At 41.0% G+C, this 16,582-nt stretch overlaps 1 protein-coding gene across 2 annotated transcripts in view; it reads left to right on the top strand.

The window, feature by feature from the left end:
- Nucleotides 1-16,582, top strand: part of LOC124148124 (cubilin-like) — a 29,613-nt gene that overhangs the window by 4,586 nt on the left and 8,445 nt on the right. For both annotated transcript variants that reach the window (XM_046519090.2, XM_046519081.2), the window contains exons 4-15: nucleotides 1,204-1,344; nucleotides 2,533-2,617; nucleotides 4,742-4,860; nucleotides 6,340-6,471; nucleotides 8,149-8,233; nucleotides 9,404-9,528; nucleotides 10,071-10,220; nucleotides 10,693-10,774; nucleotides 11,836-11,954; nucleotides 13,898-14,059; nucleotides 15,064-15,151; nucleotides 16,385-16,509. In XM_046519090.2, coding sequence (XP_046375046.2) covers nucleotides 1,204-1,344; nucleotides 2,533-2,617; nucleotides 4,742-4,860; nucleotides 6,340-6,471; nucleotides 8,149-8,233; nucleotides 9,404-9,528; nucleotides 10,071-10,220; nucleotides 10,693-10,774; nucleotides 11,836-11,954; nucleotides 13,898-14,059; nucleotides 15,064-15,151; nucleotides 16,385-16,509 — 1,413 coding nt within the window. The remainder of the gene's footprint in view (nucleotides 1-1,203; nucleotides 1,345-2,532; nucleotides 2,618-4,741; nucleotides 4,861-6,339; nucleotides 6,472-8,148; nucleotides 8,234-9,403; nucleotides 9,529-10,070; nucleotides 10,221-10,692; nucleotides 10,775-11,835; nucleotides 11,955-13,897; nucleotides 14,060-15,063; nucleotides 15,152-16,384; nucleotides 16,510-16,582) is intronic.

Raw genomic sequence — 16,582 nt, 5'->3', positions numbered from 1 at the left:
AACAGGTCACTGGTCTCCTTTTTTCTAGTTCAGGTGGATACATCAGGAGAAAGGAAATGGCTATTTGATGGTGATTGAACGATATCAGTTCATCGATATACCTGAAGTTTAAGTTAAACTTCTTGGCCAAATTACCCTGTTTTGACTTTGCCAATCCGATTTCAAATTTCGATCCAAATGCATAAAGAAACAGATCAGCATGTCGGGGAGTACACAGGGAAACAGGCGAATAGAATGGGTGCGGCGTCATAGATTCGAAACATTGCGTCGTTAGCATCACAGTGATTGTAGATGTCCGTAGTCTTGATTGGAGATGTGGACATGAACGCTGTCACTTGTGTTTCATATCATAGTAATGCTCAGCGGCGGTTTTGATTGGCACCATCTACAGCTACTACATTGACCTCATCCGTCGTTGTGGTCGACTCACAGGGGTCCGTCATCGTGATGGACTGTTGATACAACTTGTGGTTCCTTTGCATGTAGGCTTGGTCGTCAGTTTGAAAAATCCACGATAACGATGATTACGGCCGCCACACTGAGACCTGACCTCAACCTTTTCGTCGTGTGCACTATCGTCCGGTAGCACTCCGACATTTGGACCGGCTCCGGATCCCAAAGGCTACAAAATGCATTCCGAACATGCCTAGACGATGTCAGGAAGATGTTCGTGTCCACTTGAGTCACGTCCTCAATTTAATTCATGCAATCTATTTATTATTATTATTATTATTATTATTATTATATTATTTTCCATACTATGTATATACACAGTCAGTTATTTTGTTGTATTTTGGTATTATACTGTTGTTTTATTGTTTAACGCAACACTCAGCAATATTCCAGCTATATGACGGCGGTCTGTAATTAACCTGGACCAGACAATCGAGTGATTGACATCATGAGCATCGACACACGCATTTTGAATACGATGACATGCATCAAACAAGTCAGCTAGCCTGACCACCCGATCCCGTTAGTCACCTCTTACGACAAGCATAGTAGCCTTCTACGGCAAGCATGGGTTGCTGAAGACCTATTCTACCCCGAATCTTAACGGGACTTGTATTTTACTCTGTATTTGTTAGTTGGTTGGTATACTTCAATAATCACACTATGTCCTTCAGTAACCCAACCCTAACATCTTCATCTAGCGAGGTTCCAGAGTAAGGGTGAAAGCTTGTCGATGCTTCGTCTTTACAGATTCATCCGGCGCCATCCTCGGTTTGGTTTGTGGCAACTACACAAGCTCCTTCCAAAGTTCCGGCAACGTCCTCACTGTGGTCTACCCCGCGGCTGAAGTGACGGACACAAACGCCTTTGAGCTAAAATATTACACAACAGGTTTGTGCAGCAAAATCGTGTGCATTATGAATATATTTAAATGCACCCACTGATTATACATCATATTTCCACACGAGGTATTATCCGCGTGGTTGCTGAATGGAGATTTGGGGATTGCATGTCCATAATGGCTGCTTATTATGGTTGACCAAAATTCTCTATTGTCCCTGTTTGTTCCCGTGTGTTTATATGGGTGGAGTGATGCTCACATAGTAAATCACTTCTATAAGTGGCCCAAATGAGTTGCAGTTATAACAGTTCCAGTACCTTAAACCACGTCTGACCGCAGCGGCGTCTTCTGGGATGCCGAGTTGGTGTTTCATCACCTTCACGAGTCAAGGAAGTTAGCTGACTGAAAACCTCCAGTTTCCACGCTTACTTAACTAGGCCGGAATTTCTGAATTCGATCGTAGCGCCTCCAGTGGCTATTACGAGTTATGTCCCTTCTATATCCCCCCTGTTGATCAATCATATTCCACCTCTGATATCACTTGCATTTGCTTCAAACAAAATGGCGCCCAGTGAAAATGATCTGATCGATAATTAATATCGATATTGGCATGAAAACTGTCCTTACTTCGCGAAGTGTATTAAATAACGTGAGCACCTGGAATACAAAAATGAAAATATCTGGAAAATATCTTTTGACGCTAAGGTGACGGTACACATACTTTGAGAATCCTGCAGTCGGCCGAAATCTGCACGGCAGTTTACGAACCTTATGTTGATTTCGCTACACGATTATGATTGGACTATGCATAGACTGGTTAGTCCAGCCTAATATAGCTCCATAATTCCAGCCTAGTTCGACAGGGGTGGAAACTGGACCTTTATGGTCAGATAACCCCCTTACCTCTTTAAGATGGCGTTTCATGGACATGGCCCACGCCCCTTCCCCTTTTGAAAATATGGACATGAACCTTAAATACTGCTTTCGTATCTTCTGAATGTACTCCCCACACCCAACCTCACTGAACATTAAAAATATAATATCCCACCTACCGACACACGCAGTAACAGGGCCCGCTTACACAAAGAATCCTTAGCGCTAAGATGATCGTAACTCCCATACTTTAACATAGGCTTACAATAGTCTTAGCACTAAGATCGCTTTGTGCAAGTGGGCCCAGGTCATTAGTTATGTCCTGCCATTAACATATTTACTGACTCCTAACTTTTTCCGCACAGATCTCTGTTATGGACAATCAGTGTTTGCTGTCTCAACGACAGAGTATAACATCTTTTCATATGGGTACCCTGACGGCACTTCTCGGTACGTAATCAAATGAAACCTTTGCATCGTTTAAGGAAACACACTGTACAAACATAGGTCCGTTCCTTGTCCCATAGTTTTGACGGGTTAGGTCTTAACATGTTCAGGATTATGTTTAACAGCTTAACGTGTTAAGGGTCAAAACGTGTTTAACAGCTGAATGTGTTCAGGGTCAAAAACGTGTTTAAACGCTGAATGTGTTCAGGGTAAAAAACTGCTTAACAGATGAATGTGTTCAGGGTCAAAACATGTTTAACAGCTGAATGTGTTCAGGGTCAAACCGTGTTAAACAGCTGAACGTATTAAGGGTGGCCCAGTCGTCTAAGGCGCCGCGATTCGCTGTGCAGAGTTGCGTCCCTTGGGCACGCCAGAAACCTATGATTATGGGTTCGAATCCCGGTTCGCCCCAATTATGTTTCTAGGTTTGTCAGCACCGTGCTCGTGGGTTTCACCGAAGTGGTAAACGTCTGAGACCTGCATCACTTCGGGCTTTCCTCCCACATTAAGCTGAAACACCGTGATATAACTGGAATAATGTTAAAAGCGGCGAAAAACCCAACTCACTCACTCACTATTAAGGGTCAAAACGTGTTAAACAGCTGAACGTGTTAAGGGTCAAAACATGTTAAACAGCTGAATGTGTTCAGGGTCAAACCGTGTTAAACAGCTGAACGTGTTAAGGGTCAAACCGTGTTAAACAGCTGAACGTGTTAAGGGTCAAACCGTGTTAAACAGCTGAACGTATTAAGGGTCAAACCGTGTTAAACAGCTGAACGTATTAAGGGTCAAAACCTGTTAAACAGTTGAATGTGTTCAGGGTCAAACCGTGTTAAACCGCTGAACGTGTTAAGGGTCAAACCGTGTTAAACAGCTGAACGTGTTAAGGGTCAAACCGTGTTAAACAGCTGAACGTATTAAGGGTCAAACCGTGTTAAACAGCTGAACGTATTAAGGGTCAAAACCTGTTAAACAGTTGAATGTGTTCAGGGTCAAACCGTGTTAAACCGCTGAACGTGTTAAGGGTCAAACCGTGTTAAACAGCTGAACGTATTAAGGGTCAAACCGTGTTAAACAGCTGAACGTATTAAGGGTCAAAACCTGTTAAACAGTTGAATGTGTTCAGGGTCAAGCGGTGTTAAACAGTTGAACGTGTTCAGGGTCAAACCGTGTTAAACAGCTGAACGTGTTCAGGGTCAAAACATTTTTGACAGCTGAACGTGTTAAGGGTCAAACCGTGTTAAACAGCTGAACGTATTAAGGGTCAAAACGTGTTTAACAGCTGAACGTATTAAGGGTCAAAACGTGTTTAACAGCTGAATGTGTTAAGGGTCAAAACGTGTTTAACAGCTTAACGTATTAAGGGTCAAAACATGTTTAACAGCTGAACGTGTTTAGTTTTGTATGTTTGGAGCAATAGTCCAGCTATATGATGTTGGTCTGTAAATAATCGAGTCTGGATCAGACAATCCAGTGATTGACATCATAAGCATCGATCCCGATCCCGCAAGTCGCATCTTACAAAAAGCATAGTCGCCTTCAACGTGTTAAGTGTCAAAAACTGTTTAACAGATGAACGTGAAGGATGACAAAGTAGACACAATTGATGCATAACAACTTTTTATTTACTGTAAAGGCGACGTTTCGGTATGTATCCTTATACCGTTGTATATATCTTCACGTTATGAGGTCGAGCATGCTCAAAAATGGTTCCTGTGTTTGCTCAACTGTGATATGCGTAATATTGCTTCAAAAGTAAATGGGCCAAGCTTAGATAAATTCTTTTTGTCACTGCTCCAAGACATACATTTAAATAACAATTTCAAGTGAACGATGTTTTTTATTTGTGATATCTGATGCGGCGTCAAACCCAAAAGCAGCGTAAGAAAAAAACTAATTTGAAAACGGACTATATTTCCAATAACTACAATGCCCTATGGTTAGATTTGTGTTGTTTAATCTGGAAACTAGTTCAAAGTATGACTAAGATATACATCCATGGGACTCGGAGAGAAATATGGATATTGTTGCATGTATTGGAGAAGTAAGTGCAAGTTATGTCAAGTACGAATGAAGGGTGTGATTTGGTGAGTTTGTCATTTAAGGGAATATATTGTTCTCCCATAGATCACTTGCGTGTCGTTGGAGAGTGAAGGCACCGAAAGGTCAACAGGTTCGTGTATCTATAGAAACAGCTGGTAATGTCAGCACCAGCTGTGGACATGTTCAAGTCAAATTTCTTGATGGTGAGGATTTTCAGCATTGTCGCCTCTTCACAGTTCCACAGTCATGATGACCCGTTAGTAAAGAAGCACCTGAATTGATATTTCCCAGGGTAATATGCTACGGCTGTGTTTAACCCCATGGGGACACAAGGAGAGATGGTGGTCCCATGTTGTCCGTATGCATGTCCCAAAGCCAACTACAGAGGGTCGATGATCTGACTCGGTCACTTGGCCGATTGCTTGCCATCTTCATCCGTTGACCAGAATCGTTGGTCTCCAGTCACTGATTTGCTTGGCTGACTCGTGGGGATTCCGGCTGTGAACTGGTCCCCAGCCAGACATGCTTGTCTCAAGGGACGACAAAGTATGATCTGATGGTCAACCTTGGTGACGTGTGACGTTGCACACAAAATCTATGACTGTGTTTTTAGACTCCATAATATACAGTTCGCCGCCACATAGCTGGAGTAGGGGGTACGGGTGGCCCAGTCGTCTAAGGCGCCGCGATTCGCTGTGCAGAGTTGCGTCCCTTGGGCACGCCTGAAACCTATAATTGTGGGTTCGAATCCCGGTTCACCCCGATTATGTTTCTAGGTTTGTCAGCACCATACCCGTGCTCGTGGGTTACACATTAAGCTGACACGCCGTGATATAACTGGAATAATGTTAAAAGCGGCGTTAAACCCAACTTACTCACTCATAGCTGGAGCATGGCAGATTGTAGCGTTAAACCACAAACAAATAATACTGGCAGCCGTGAAAGGTGGAGTTTGCTGGATATAACTGCTTAATTGGAATTCCAGAAGTTGTTGAGTAAGTAAGAGAACGCACGACTTTATTGATAGCATCTATTGCACATTGCGTAGGTTCTTACACTCTGGAGTGACAAAAGACAAAAACAAAGTGACGAGGGGTATATATACATGATGGCATTTTGTGATAAGCAGGAGATTAACACTGGCAAAGGTAATAGGTAATAAGTCGCACACACTTTTTTTCAGTGGCATTTTAGAAGTTGGTGTGATGAAGTAAGACAAGTTCTATGGATGAACAACTTCTTTATTACAATTAGTGCGACGTTTCGGTGTTGATGTTAATAAGTATATACACCTATGTTGTTTAGCACTAGCCATCACTTGCTTGATGAAGGTGTTATATAATTAGGATCTACACCGAAACGTCGCACTAATTGTAATAAAGAAGTTGTTCATCCATAGAACTTGTCTTACTTTAAGTCGTATACAGTTAATTGGGTGAAGCCAACTATACAAATACCGCTATATGCAATAAACCAGAACATGTTATCCATAACGTTGTACGTTTTCTTACTTGCTGGCTATAGCATGCACACCCTCACTCGAGCAGTGGTAATTTCCCTTGATCGTTAATGTTAATGCTAATACTGTGCTTTTGTGTGTATAAAGAGTCGCCGACTATTTTCGGAATATCGTAATTAACATACTAATACAATACGAACGTATTTGCCATGTTATGCTGCAGAATACGGGGAAGATGATGTCACGTGGTGTCCAGGGAAAATCAATGTCTACCAAAGTTGGAGTGAGTCGGCGTCAATGATGCTGCATATATCATCGGAGCGGAGTGTCCGTCTTAAGTACAGAACTCTCGAAGGTTCGACACTTACGATATACATAACTAAAATCATATTAAGGTCGACTTTTACACATTTTGTCAGACAACGTTACAATGTGGGCCTCATATATTGTATGAAGATATCGATGGCATTCTCCGATTGGATTGCGGCTTAAGACCCCGCAACCAGCCTCACCACATACTCATCTTTGTAGCATGGTGTCCCTTCATCAGAAATCTTGTGTAATAATTTCCAGATATTGGAGGGGGTAATTTAAAGATGTGATAAAATACATCCAGGATTCGAACCTACACTCTCAGAGTGAGGAACCTAATCGCCAGCACCTAATCCGGACCCCCTGGATCACTCCCCACTCCCACCCCCACCCCCCACCCCCCACTCCGGATCCTCCTATGATGTGAATCAGCTTTTCTTCAAAGTTTTGTCTCTAGAAGACATATTTTCTTGTTCACATCTATTACGAACTACGAATAATACATACATTATTACACCTGTATGGGCATCATACTGATTTAACGAAACTAAAGTCGGAGTTCATGTACATATATACACAGATTCTTACACTCGTTTCGTATTTTGGCGAAAAAATCATTTAAGAATCTCCATATCCCCAGTGAAAATCAGGGATGGAATTCGCTTCGTCGCCGTATCCCAGTTGCGTTGATGGATGCTCATAATGTCAGTCACTGGGTTGTCTGGTTCATACTTTTCATTACTGGAATATTGCTTAGTGCGGCGTTAAAAAACATAAAAACACAAACCAGCAATAATGTTTATAAACCCACATATGTAGGAAGACTGTAGGAAGCTTGAGGAGTTTTGCTAGAAATAGATTACTATTTTCGATTCCGACCAGGAAACATTTATTCGGCATTAATGATACATGAATTAATCTTAAGCGTCTGACAATACTGTGTAAAGATTCCAGCGCCCCTGAAACAAAAGATCAACTGCACTGGCGTTCATGGCACTGTATGTTATGTTTTATGAGGGGTGTATACAAAAATACAAATACTTGGCATCCATGAATAAATCTATAAATTGTTAAACCTAACTTTTTAAATGAAATTTGGGAAGAACAGACCACAATAGCCTCTAGATTTTGAAGCATTGAGGATCGAGCAGCTACAACGTAAATTGGGTCATTGTAACACTCTATCCGTGCTGCTACTATCGACCACTCACCGCTGTGGTGACCGCCTCCATGGTCTAGTGGTTAGGGCGTCCGCCTGGAGAGCGGAAGGTCCGGGGTTCGATCCCCGGCCGCGTCATACCCAAAGACGTTAAAAGATGGTACTTGTTGTTACCCTGTCTGGCGCTCGGCATTAAGGGGTTAAAGCAAGGACTGGTCGGCTCGGAGTCAGTATACTGTGTCTGAGTGGGGTATTCAAGTTAAACTGCGGCATGTTATCTCAGTGAGATAGCACTATAAATCGGCATCAGTCCGGTCTAGTACAAGCAGCCACACACACGCGTGCATGCACGTCGCTATATAAACCCAATTTCACTCACCTTACTGCTGTGGTAAAGCTAAATATTGCTGACTTCAACGTTAAATAACAGTTGCTCACTCACTTCTGACTTATTTTACCAATCAATGGGGTTCTAGTTGTATATATTTCGAAAGCACATCCTGCTGGAAACGTACATGCACTGAAGATTTTGTTGGATTTTTGTTTATAATTTCTATTTAGGGCCTACTTGTCGAGGTGATAATCTCAACGCAACCCAAGAGGAACAATTTCTCATGACACCGGGATATCCAAGTCCTTTTCAAAGGTACCGCCTCACCGTTTACCTGTACACGATTCTGTTTTTATACATGCGTTCATTTGTTAACAATTATACCCTTTAAATCACCACAAGACACGGGTCAGTATGTTATGTCCTATATCTCCAAATTTGAACATCTCCGTTTGTAAAATCATCGCAAATGGCCACCAAACTGTGTCAACGTTAAGTGATGTTCATTATACAAATACATTATACAATCATATCAGGTATATAAAGAAGTATCAACATGCTGAAGCAGTCGCCTTCCACGTTTACGGCAGTATGGACCGACTGAAGTTCCTCTAAAAAGTGAGGTGCGGTCGGGTAGCCTTGTGGTTAAAGAAGACTCGGGTTCGATTCCCGACATGGGTACAATGTGTGAAGCCCATTTCTGGTGTCCCCTGCCGTGATATTGTTGGAATATTGTTAAAAGTAGCGTAAACACCATACTCACTCACTCACTTTATTTCATCAGCTGATCCGAGTGTCGTACTGTGTGGTAATAAGAGATGATAATTGTGTTTCTTCATATGTTTGTGTGTAACTTAATACTTAATTGATTTATAACCAGTTCAAATATTTCTAACCCCATTATAAGTATGCACGTAACAACCCCATCATACCCTTGGACTGAGCAGAGTACGGAAGCGTAGTAGGGCCACGGTGAATTTCTTTTCGTCTAAGTATCACCTACGTTGGACTTATCATCTCCTAATAAGTCCTACGTAGGACTTCCTGTTTCCTACGTAGGACTTCCTATCTCCTACGTAGGACTTAGTATCTCCTACGTAGGAGATACTAAGTCCTACGTAGGAGATAGTTATTCTAGTCCATACTAAGTCCTAGGTAGGAGATAGTTATTCTAGTCCATACTAAGTCCTAGGTAGGAGATAGTAATTCTAGTCCATACTAAGTCCTACGTAGGAGATAGTAATTCTAGGCCATACTAAGTCCTACGTAGGACATATTAAGTCCTTCGTAGGAGATACTTTTACAAAATTAATTTCACCGTGGCCCTACTACGCTTCCGTAGCAGCGCGGTGTTCTTTTTGAGTGTAGGAATAGAAAATAATAATTGTATTTACTTGATATTGATATTTCATAACCCATAATATCATAGATGTTGTGACGAAATTAGTCCCTTTAACGCTGTGTGCATCTTTCTTTCATTCACAGTTACCTTGAATGTCGATGGACAATAAACACTCCCAACCCCAGAAGTGGTGCCATCCGGATAGATATCTTAGAAATGGATCTGGATACGGAAGGATGTATGACAGATGTCATCAGGGTGTATGACGGTAGGCCATTTTTCTCAAACCATTTATGTCACTCATAAAATACTCTCTATGGGACATGAGTGATTGCACAATATTAACCAATCTATCTACCGGGATGACTGTGTGTAAGCTAACATCTCATTTAGTTATTCTAAAAGAAATTAGTCCGTATAATAAGATGTGAATATTCCCGTGAATAACTTGTTTTATGGTATATATTGTATTGGTACTTTCTTTCATGTTTGTATATCTGGTTATATGTCAAGCGAGCTCATATCATGGCCTGTTTGTCCGTCGTCTGTCGGCCTTCATCCATCGTGAAAATATCTCTAAAACCTTTGCACAGATGAAGCTGGTTCTTCCTCTCAAATGATGACATCAAGAGGCTCGAGTCCAATTTCAACGTGGCCGCCAAGGCAGCCATATAGAAACACCTGTTTGTTTTCAGAACTTCAGTTTATATGTAGTTAGTAGTGAGTGTCTCCATTTATGTTCATTTCTTCCGGTGAAATTGTCTCTTTCATAAATTGATTCTAACCATCCACGTGCATTTTGTGTTTCAGCGATAACAAGTGCCAAGAAGCTTGTAGGGACTGCTTGCGAGGGGCCTAGGTCATTCTATGTGTACGGCCTTTCAGCAAGGATTGAGTTCAAATCGTTGAGAGAAAATAATACAAAACAAGGCTTTAAGCTGAAGTATTACTACACTACAGGTATACTAATCTATTCTGTTGTTTTGTATGTTTGTCTTTCTCACAGACTCAACACAAATACATCGACTCATCCCAACTTTTAAACCTGGCAATAAATAATGAATAGTCAATCCGCTAAGGGTTATGTCCTTTGAAATAATTTCTGCTACTGTCGCAAGATGCATTAATATGGTGACAATTTGTAAGTCACTGGGTGAAATATTTTTTATTCTATTTATGAAAACCAGTCCACCCCGAAGAACATATAAACCACACACTGCCTTATTGTGGCATCCTTTTGCTGTTTATATTAATACCTTGTTGGCTAAGAATGAGCTGTCTATAAAAATAGTCGTTAAGACCAATCAAACTAAAATAAGGTTCGCGAGCACGCTTGCAACAGCCAGTGTGTTTTGCCTTTTCACAACAAAACATATTGTATCAGCGCGTCCGACAGGTCATCTGTTAAAAGTGTGGTTATTGTTCTCTTCAGCTGAGCCATGCGGGGGCAGTCTCGTTGCCAACTCTACCATGCAGAATGTTACATCACCAGGATACCCTACCAACTATCCCAAGTAAGTGGAACAATGCATACATGTAAATGCATTGTGTTTATCTGTTCCTGTTGACTGTTCTCTTGATCACACCCCCATTTCACGCTTATCTAACGGTGTATAAAAGTTTCACACGCGTTGATGTGATTTGACACAACAGATGGCGAATATCCCCATCGCAACACTGATTTTTCACATGAACGCCCGCCCAGTTAAATTTGCACCAGGTTCCAACTTTTGCTTACTCCATACTAGACTGATGGGCGAAAGATAGTATACGGAGTTCATTTTTAATGTAATTGGAAACTGAAAGAACTGTTGTGAAATTTGATTATGTCTGTTTAACCATCACTCATTCCTGCAAGAGTTTGTGAAAAGCAATCTGTTGATGGGCTCTTTTGTGTTAATATTAATTGGTCCATTAAGGCTTGAGCAAGAAATGAATTTGTCACCTCACGAGCCCTACCTTGTTTGAAACATTAAGGCGCCGCGATTCGCTGTGCAGAGTTGCGTTCCTTGGGCACGCCAGAAACCTATGATTGTGGGTTCGAATCCCGGTTCCCCCGATTATGTTTCTAGGTTTGTCAGCACCATACCTGTGCTCGTGGGTTTCACCGAAGTGGTAAACGTCTGGGACCTGCATCACTGTAGGCTTTCCTCCCACATTAAGCTGACCAACGCGATATGACTGTGATACTGTTAAAAGCGGAGATAAACTCAACTCACTCACTCTCATCTTACGGTGGCATAGGAAGAGGGATCCTTCCTTGTGGTTGACATAAATTTAAAAGAACGTTTGGTTTTAATCCCTTTTTCTGCAAGAACTTGATCATTATACGTTCCTCAAAGTTGTCCTTATTCCAAAGATCACAGATCCCTGCTTATTTTACTGCCTTGTCGCAGCGACATAATTTGCTCAATTGACTCGGGTTTTTGTGGACATATGTGTATATGTAATGTAACGATCTCACAATTACGTAAATCTTTCTTTGTGGGGCTCAGGACTCAGGGCTCACACAACCCTCGTTCAGGGCGACATTTCTACACAACGAAACTGTATAAGGTGGTCGGTTGTTTTTCAGCTCCGTGACATGTTCCTGGACTATTTCAGCCGAGAATCCACAAGGAAACGTCATAGTCTCCTTTTTGGAAGTAGAGCTGTACAGATTATTTGAGACTGACGTTGTGAAGGTATATGACGGTACGTAAAGTTCTTCTTAGTGGACACCAACTAAGTAACGAGAGACGTAGGTCCATATACACAACTACATGTTCGTAAGTAACAGCAGGTATGCTGGTGGAGTGTAATTAAAATGTATGTGAGGAGGAGCGAGCTGGGGGAGATTTGAAATTAGGCATTCATGATATAAATGGTAATGAAAAGGTAATCTTTCAAGGTTAATCTGTGAAGCATATTGTTATTATCCAAGATTTTACATCCATTTAAACAACTGATGGGTTCTTCTACTTTTGTCCTTCAGAACCTTGGCAGGGAACACATTTCTTGGTGTTATTATTTAGGCCTCAGCCGCCACGCAATGGCGTTTTGAAATTGGTCCAAACTAGTATGAAACCAAATAAAATTAAATGTATTCATTGATGAAATGGTCCAGGTTCAAACAGCTTGTGGTGGTCACCATGGTTACTCTTCAGGCAGGAATACCAAGCTTTTGAACTGTGGTATATGATATATCCAGTGAATTAGTACTTTTCTTAACAAAAATTCACAATCTCCCCATTTACCAACGCTTATAAAACTGGTGAACAAATCTTAGAATAACACAAAACACATATCAATAACAAACATAGATATTAAAGTAATATCACAAAAAATAAAAGGGTACTCTTGAATATTTGGCTACCGAATGTTCTTGTGTATAGTGCACACCTTTTTCTCTACAAAAAAATACAGATGTGTAGAGGGGGTGCGCAAACACGCATACAATGAGTTTCGATTTTGTTTCCAAAAACAAAGACGTTACCGTGAGCAAGTCACCAAATCCGAACTGAAATATGCATGCAAGTTAATCCTGTTATTATACCCGTTTGTTTGAACATGGGTATCTGGACTTAGGTTTGCAATCTAGTACAGTAGTTTTATTCAAGGTTTCATTGTTTACATTAATTTCGGCGACATCGTTCATGAACTGATAGCACCTTTATTTACAGAAAGCATTATCCGATTAACGCTTGTAACGCAGTGAAACGAACTTTTAGTCGTTAGAGATACAATGTCTTCCAATCATTGCATGACAAAAGAAAATTAGTTAAGCTATTGGGTATTTTCTCACGAAGATAGGGAGATACTCTGTGCACAGCTGATAGATATTTCCGGCTCATTTTAGGAGAAAAATGAAAACGGTAAATCTAATCTCTGCGTATCAAACCAATGTCTAACATACAATAAATAAATATATTCAAATTTTGAATAATCATTTTTTGGGGGTGCGTTATCGCAAATTTCATATTTTCATTGACCAAGTATGAAGTACGTATGAAGACAAGTGTTCAAAGAACAGGAGCGCTAAGATGGTTAACATTACGGTGGCTGGGTTCTATCTATATTATAAATGTCCGACAGAATTACGGTATGACTACCGTCTCAATACACATATGACGTCAGCCACGACTAAGGTAAACATATAAACGACGTGATCACTCAACTGACGAAATATGCGCTGATTAATATTGTAAAATTGATGCCATGTCTTTGTATCAGAGTGTCATTAGATGTATTTGACACGCGTACTAGCTGACTATAACTAGCTTGTGATCTCAGACGCGAATCGGGCAGTTGCGATGAGTTGTCTCCCTTGGAAAACGGAAAGTGTTTAAAATAGCCACGTGATCATAACAAAAGATGCGCAATAAAGCTGTGCGCATGTAAAGTAACAGCGAGCTAAATTGCTAAATATTTTGTAATGCAGCATTTCATTGCCGAGGTCGGGTGTTCGAGTCGCGGAAAATTTGAATCTTTCATTATTTAATTAAAATATAAACGAAACATTAGGCGGTCTTTATGATGATGAGGCGGTGCCTGAGGACCAATACGATTATTTAGCCAAAGCAATAACCTTTTTTTTTCGATGACCAACTAATAATTTATGTATGGCGTAATTTGCTTTCATTACTGTATCCCGTCAGGTAACTCCACTTCCGGCTTCTTAGTGGGTCGAGTACTTGGAACGGAGAAGCCCACATTCTCCAGTCAAGAGGCGTCTCTCACCGTGGTGTTTACAACTGACAAATATTGGCAGTTTACTCTAAACAAACCAGGCTTTGTGTTTGGATACGAAGAAACACAGGGTAAATCATCTTTATATTACAAAACAACAACCTACGGACACATACTATTTAGTCCCTTTCTGTCATGATTATAGAGAAGCAATTGGCAGTCTACGTTATTATTTCAATAAAAGAAATGACCAATTCAAAATTGAAAAAAATCCATACATTTAATCTTTTGAAAAAAATGATCAGATTTTATTACTCAGTTATACGAATAGTTCACCAAAACAATTATGAAAACAATGCTTACGATAAGTATGAAAACACTGATAAATGAAGCCAAAATATGAAAAGTTTGTGCTTTATAATTAAGGTGTGACCACATTGAATTTGCCGAGTCTTAGCTAATACCATCTTCTTTGTCTGTGAGTTGGACGACGTTCTAGCATTCTTGGCTAGAGTCCCCACGTGGGAACTCAAGGTAATGCACGCGCTGAGCATTGCCACCAGCAGCATATATACCTGCACTCGTTCAGTCTTCTTCTGAAAGGACAAGGCTATGCTAAGGATCACAGCATCTGTATAATATATTTACGAAACAAAACATGTAGAAATCGTAAACAAAATATCAGGTGTGGATATAAATGAGAATGAGAGTTCGCTCGTTTCTGATTTACAATAGATCTAATTATAATGGAAAGGCTAAAATGTGTCCATAGGGTGAATTGGAGGTTTTCGGGAAGTGTTTTCATATGTTTTAAAATGAGCAAACCTTTGTCCCAATCCGTTTTTTTGTGGTTTCTCACAATGCTGACGGACTGTTTTACTCATTTTCTTACGTACTTGATAATTCCGAGGCCTTAGTTTAGTGTTGTAACAATACAAATGACAATTCCATTTGGTCAGAAATGGCCCATCCTGCTTTGTCCGGCCTCCGTGATGAAGTGGATAAGGCGTCCTATCGGAGAGCAGAAGGTCGAGCCCCTGACCGCGTCATACCAAGATACGTTAAAGGATGGTACTTGACGATTAAAAAACGGTTATCGTCTACAATTTTTTTTATAAATGTTGTTTCATTTCAGATACGCCACCTGTGCATCGTTTTGCTGAAATCAAGCTTACAAGTGCATCCACCTTGTTATCGCCAAGATTTCCAGATGGAAAAGTGAAGTAAGAGGGCATAACTCCTTCGGACAAACCTACTTATAATATCACGTGCAGAAGCTCTCAGAGCAACGCGGGGCAGGATGTTTCAAGGACAGTTGTAAAACAATGTTGTTTTTTTCCAAAACTTAATAGCTTGAAATTGCTCGACGCAGAATGACTTCGTTGCAGTTATGGCATCGACATTGTGGACATTTGTTCATTAAAAAGTGGTGGTAGTGATAATCAGAGATATGAATGCAAGATGGCACCATCTTCTATATCTCAAGGGCTCGCATTTCCCTAAACCTACACTACCCCCTGGACCCACTAAACCTACACTAACCCCTGGTTATCGCGATCCCAAATTACCCGCCCTTGATTTTCATTAATCATTTGCCGACCAATCAAACGTCGAGAAAAGGAAAAAGGCAATGGGTACAGGAGGACTTGCCAACGCCAATTTTAATGGCCATGAAAACATCCTTTCCATCAGAGAGATTCTTGAGGGCTTCTTTTCCGTTTCAGTTTTTCAATTTTGAATTTCTAGCAAACTCTATCGCAAAAATGGGACTGGCCTACATGTTGTTGATATCGCTAACTCATTCACACATTGAGGCTGGTTCGTAACTCGCTTTCTGATTGGTCCGTTAGACTGAGTGTGCGAGTGAGTGAGTTGGGTTTTACGCCACTTTTAACAGTATTCTAGTTATATCACGGCATGTCAGCTTAATGTGGGAGGAAAGCCCGAAGTGATGCAGGTCTCAGACGGTTACCACTTCGGTGAGACCCACGAGCACAGGTATGGTGCTGACAAACCTAGAAACATAATCGGGGCGAACCGGGATTCGAACCCACATAGGTTTCTGGCGTGGGACGCAACTCTGCACAGCGAATCGCGGCGGCTTTAACGACTGCCCCCCCCCCCCCCCCCCCGTGCCCCCTGTTATACTGAGTTGCGTAGCAAATCAAATTTGAATAATTTATGATCACAAAAACCACGGGAATGGAAAACGAGTCCTGGAGATATAGAGGATGAGCTGGACTATAAGTTTATTATTGCGCCGCGGAAAAGTGTTGTTTATATTCAAAGAGGTTTATATGTTGGTGTCCTTTGTCGTTAGCGATACGGAAATTAACTTTTGGAAACTTAGAAACTATTCCATGTTTGTTTGACATATGACTTGACTCGCTCAAAAAGTATTAGGTATGAGCTGATTTAAATTTATACAAAGTAAATATAGCGGCCATTTTCTTCAGAGACATTGACGCCACCTGGACAGTGCGTTCCAAATATGCCAGCTACGAAGTGCTGCTATCTTTCCTGGAGGTTGATGTTGGAGATGCTGGCGACTGCAACAACAATTACATTATGGTTTATCAAGGTACCTACATCATATCAGGTATATACAGAGGAGTCGCAGTCGCCTTCCACGTTTGCGGCAGTATGGACCGATT

Source organism: Haliotis rufescens, unplaced genomic scaffold (assembly GCF_023055435.1).
Source record: "Haliotis rufescens isolate VD_foot unplaced genomic scaffold, xgHalRufe1.0.p SCAF_1, whole genome shotgun sequence".
Classification (NCBI taxonomy): Eukaryota; Metazoa; Mollusca; class Gastropoda; order Lepetellida; family Haliotidae; genus Haliotis; species Haliotis rufescens.
The sequence above is the reverse complement of the archived record's forward strand: the minus strand, read 5'-3'. Positions and strand labels throughout refer to the sequence as shown.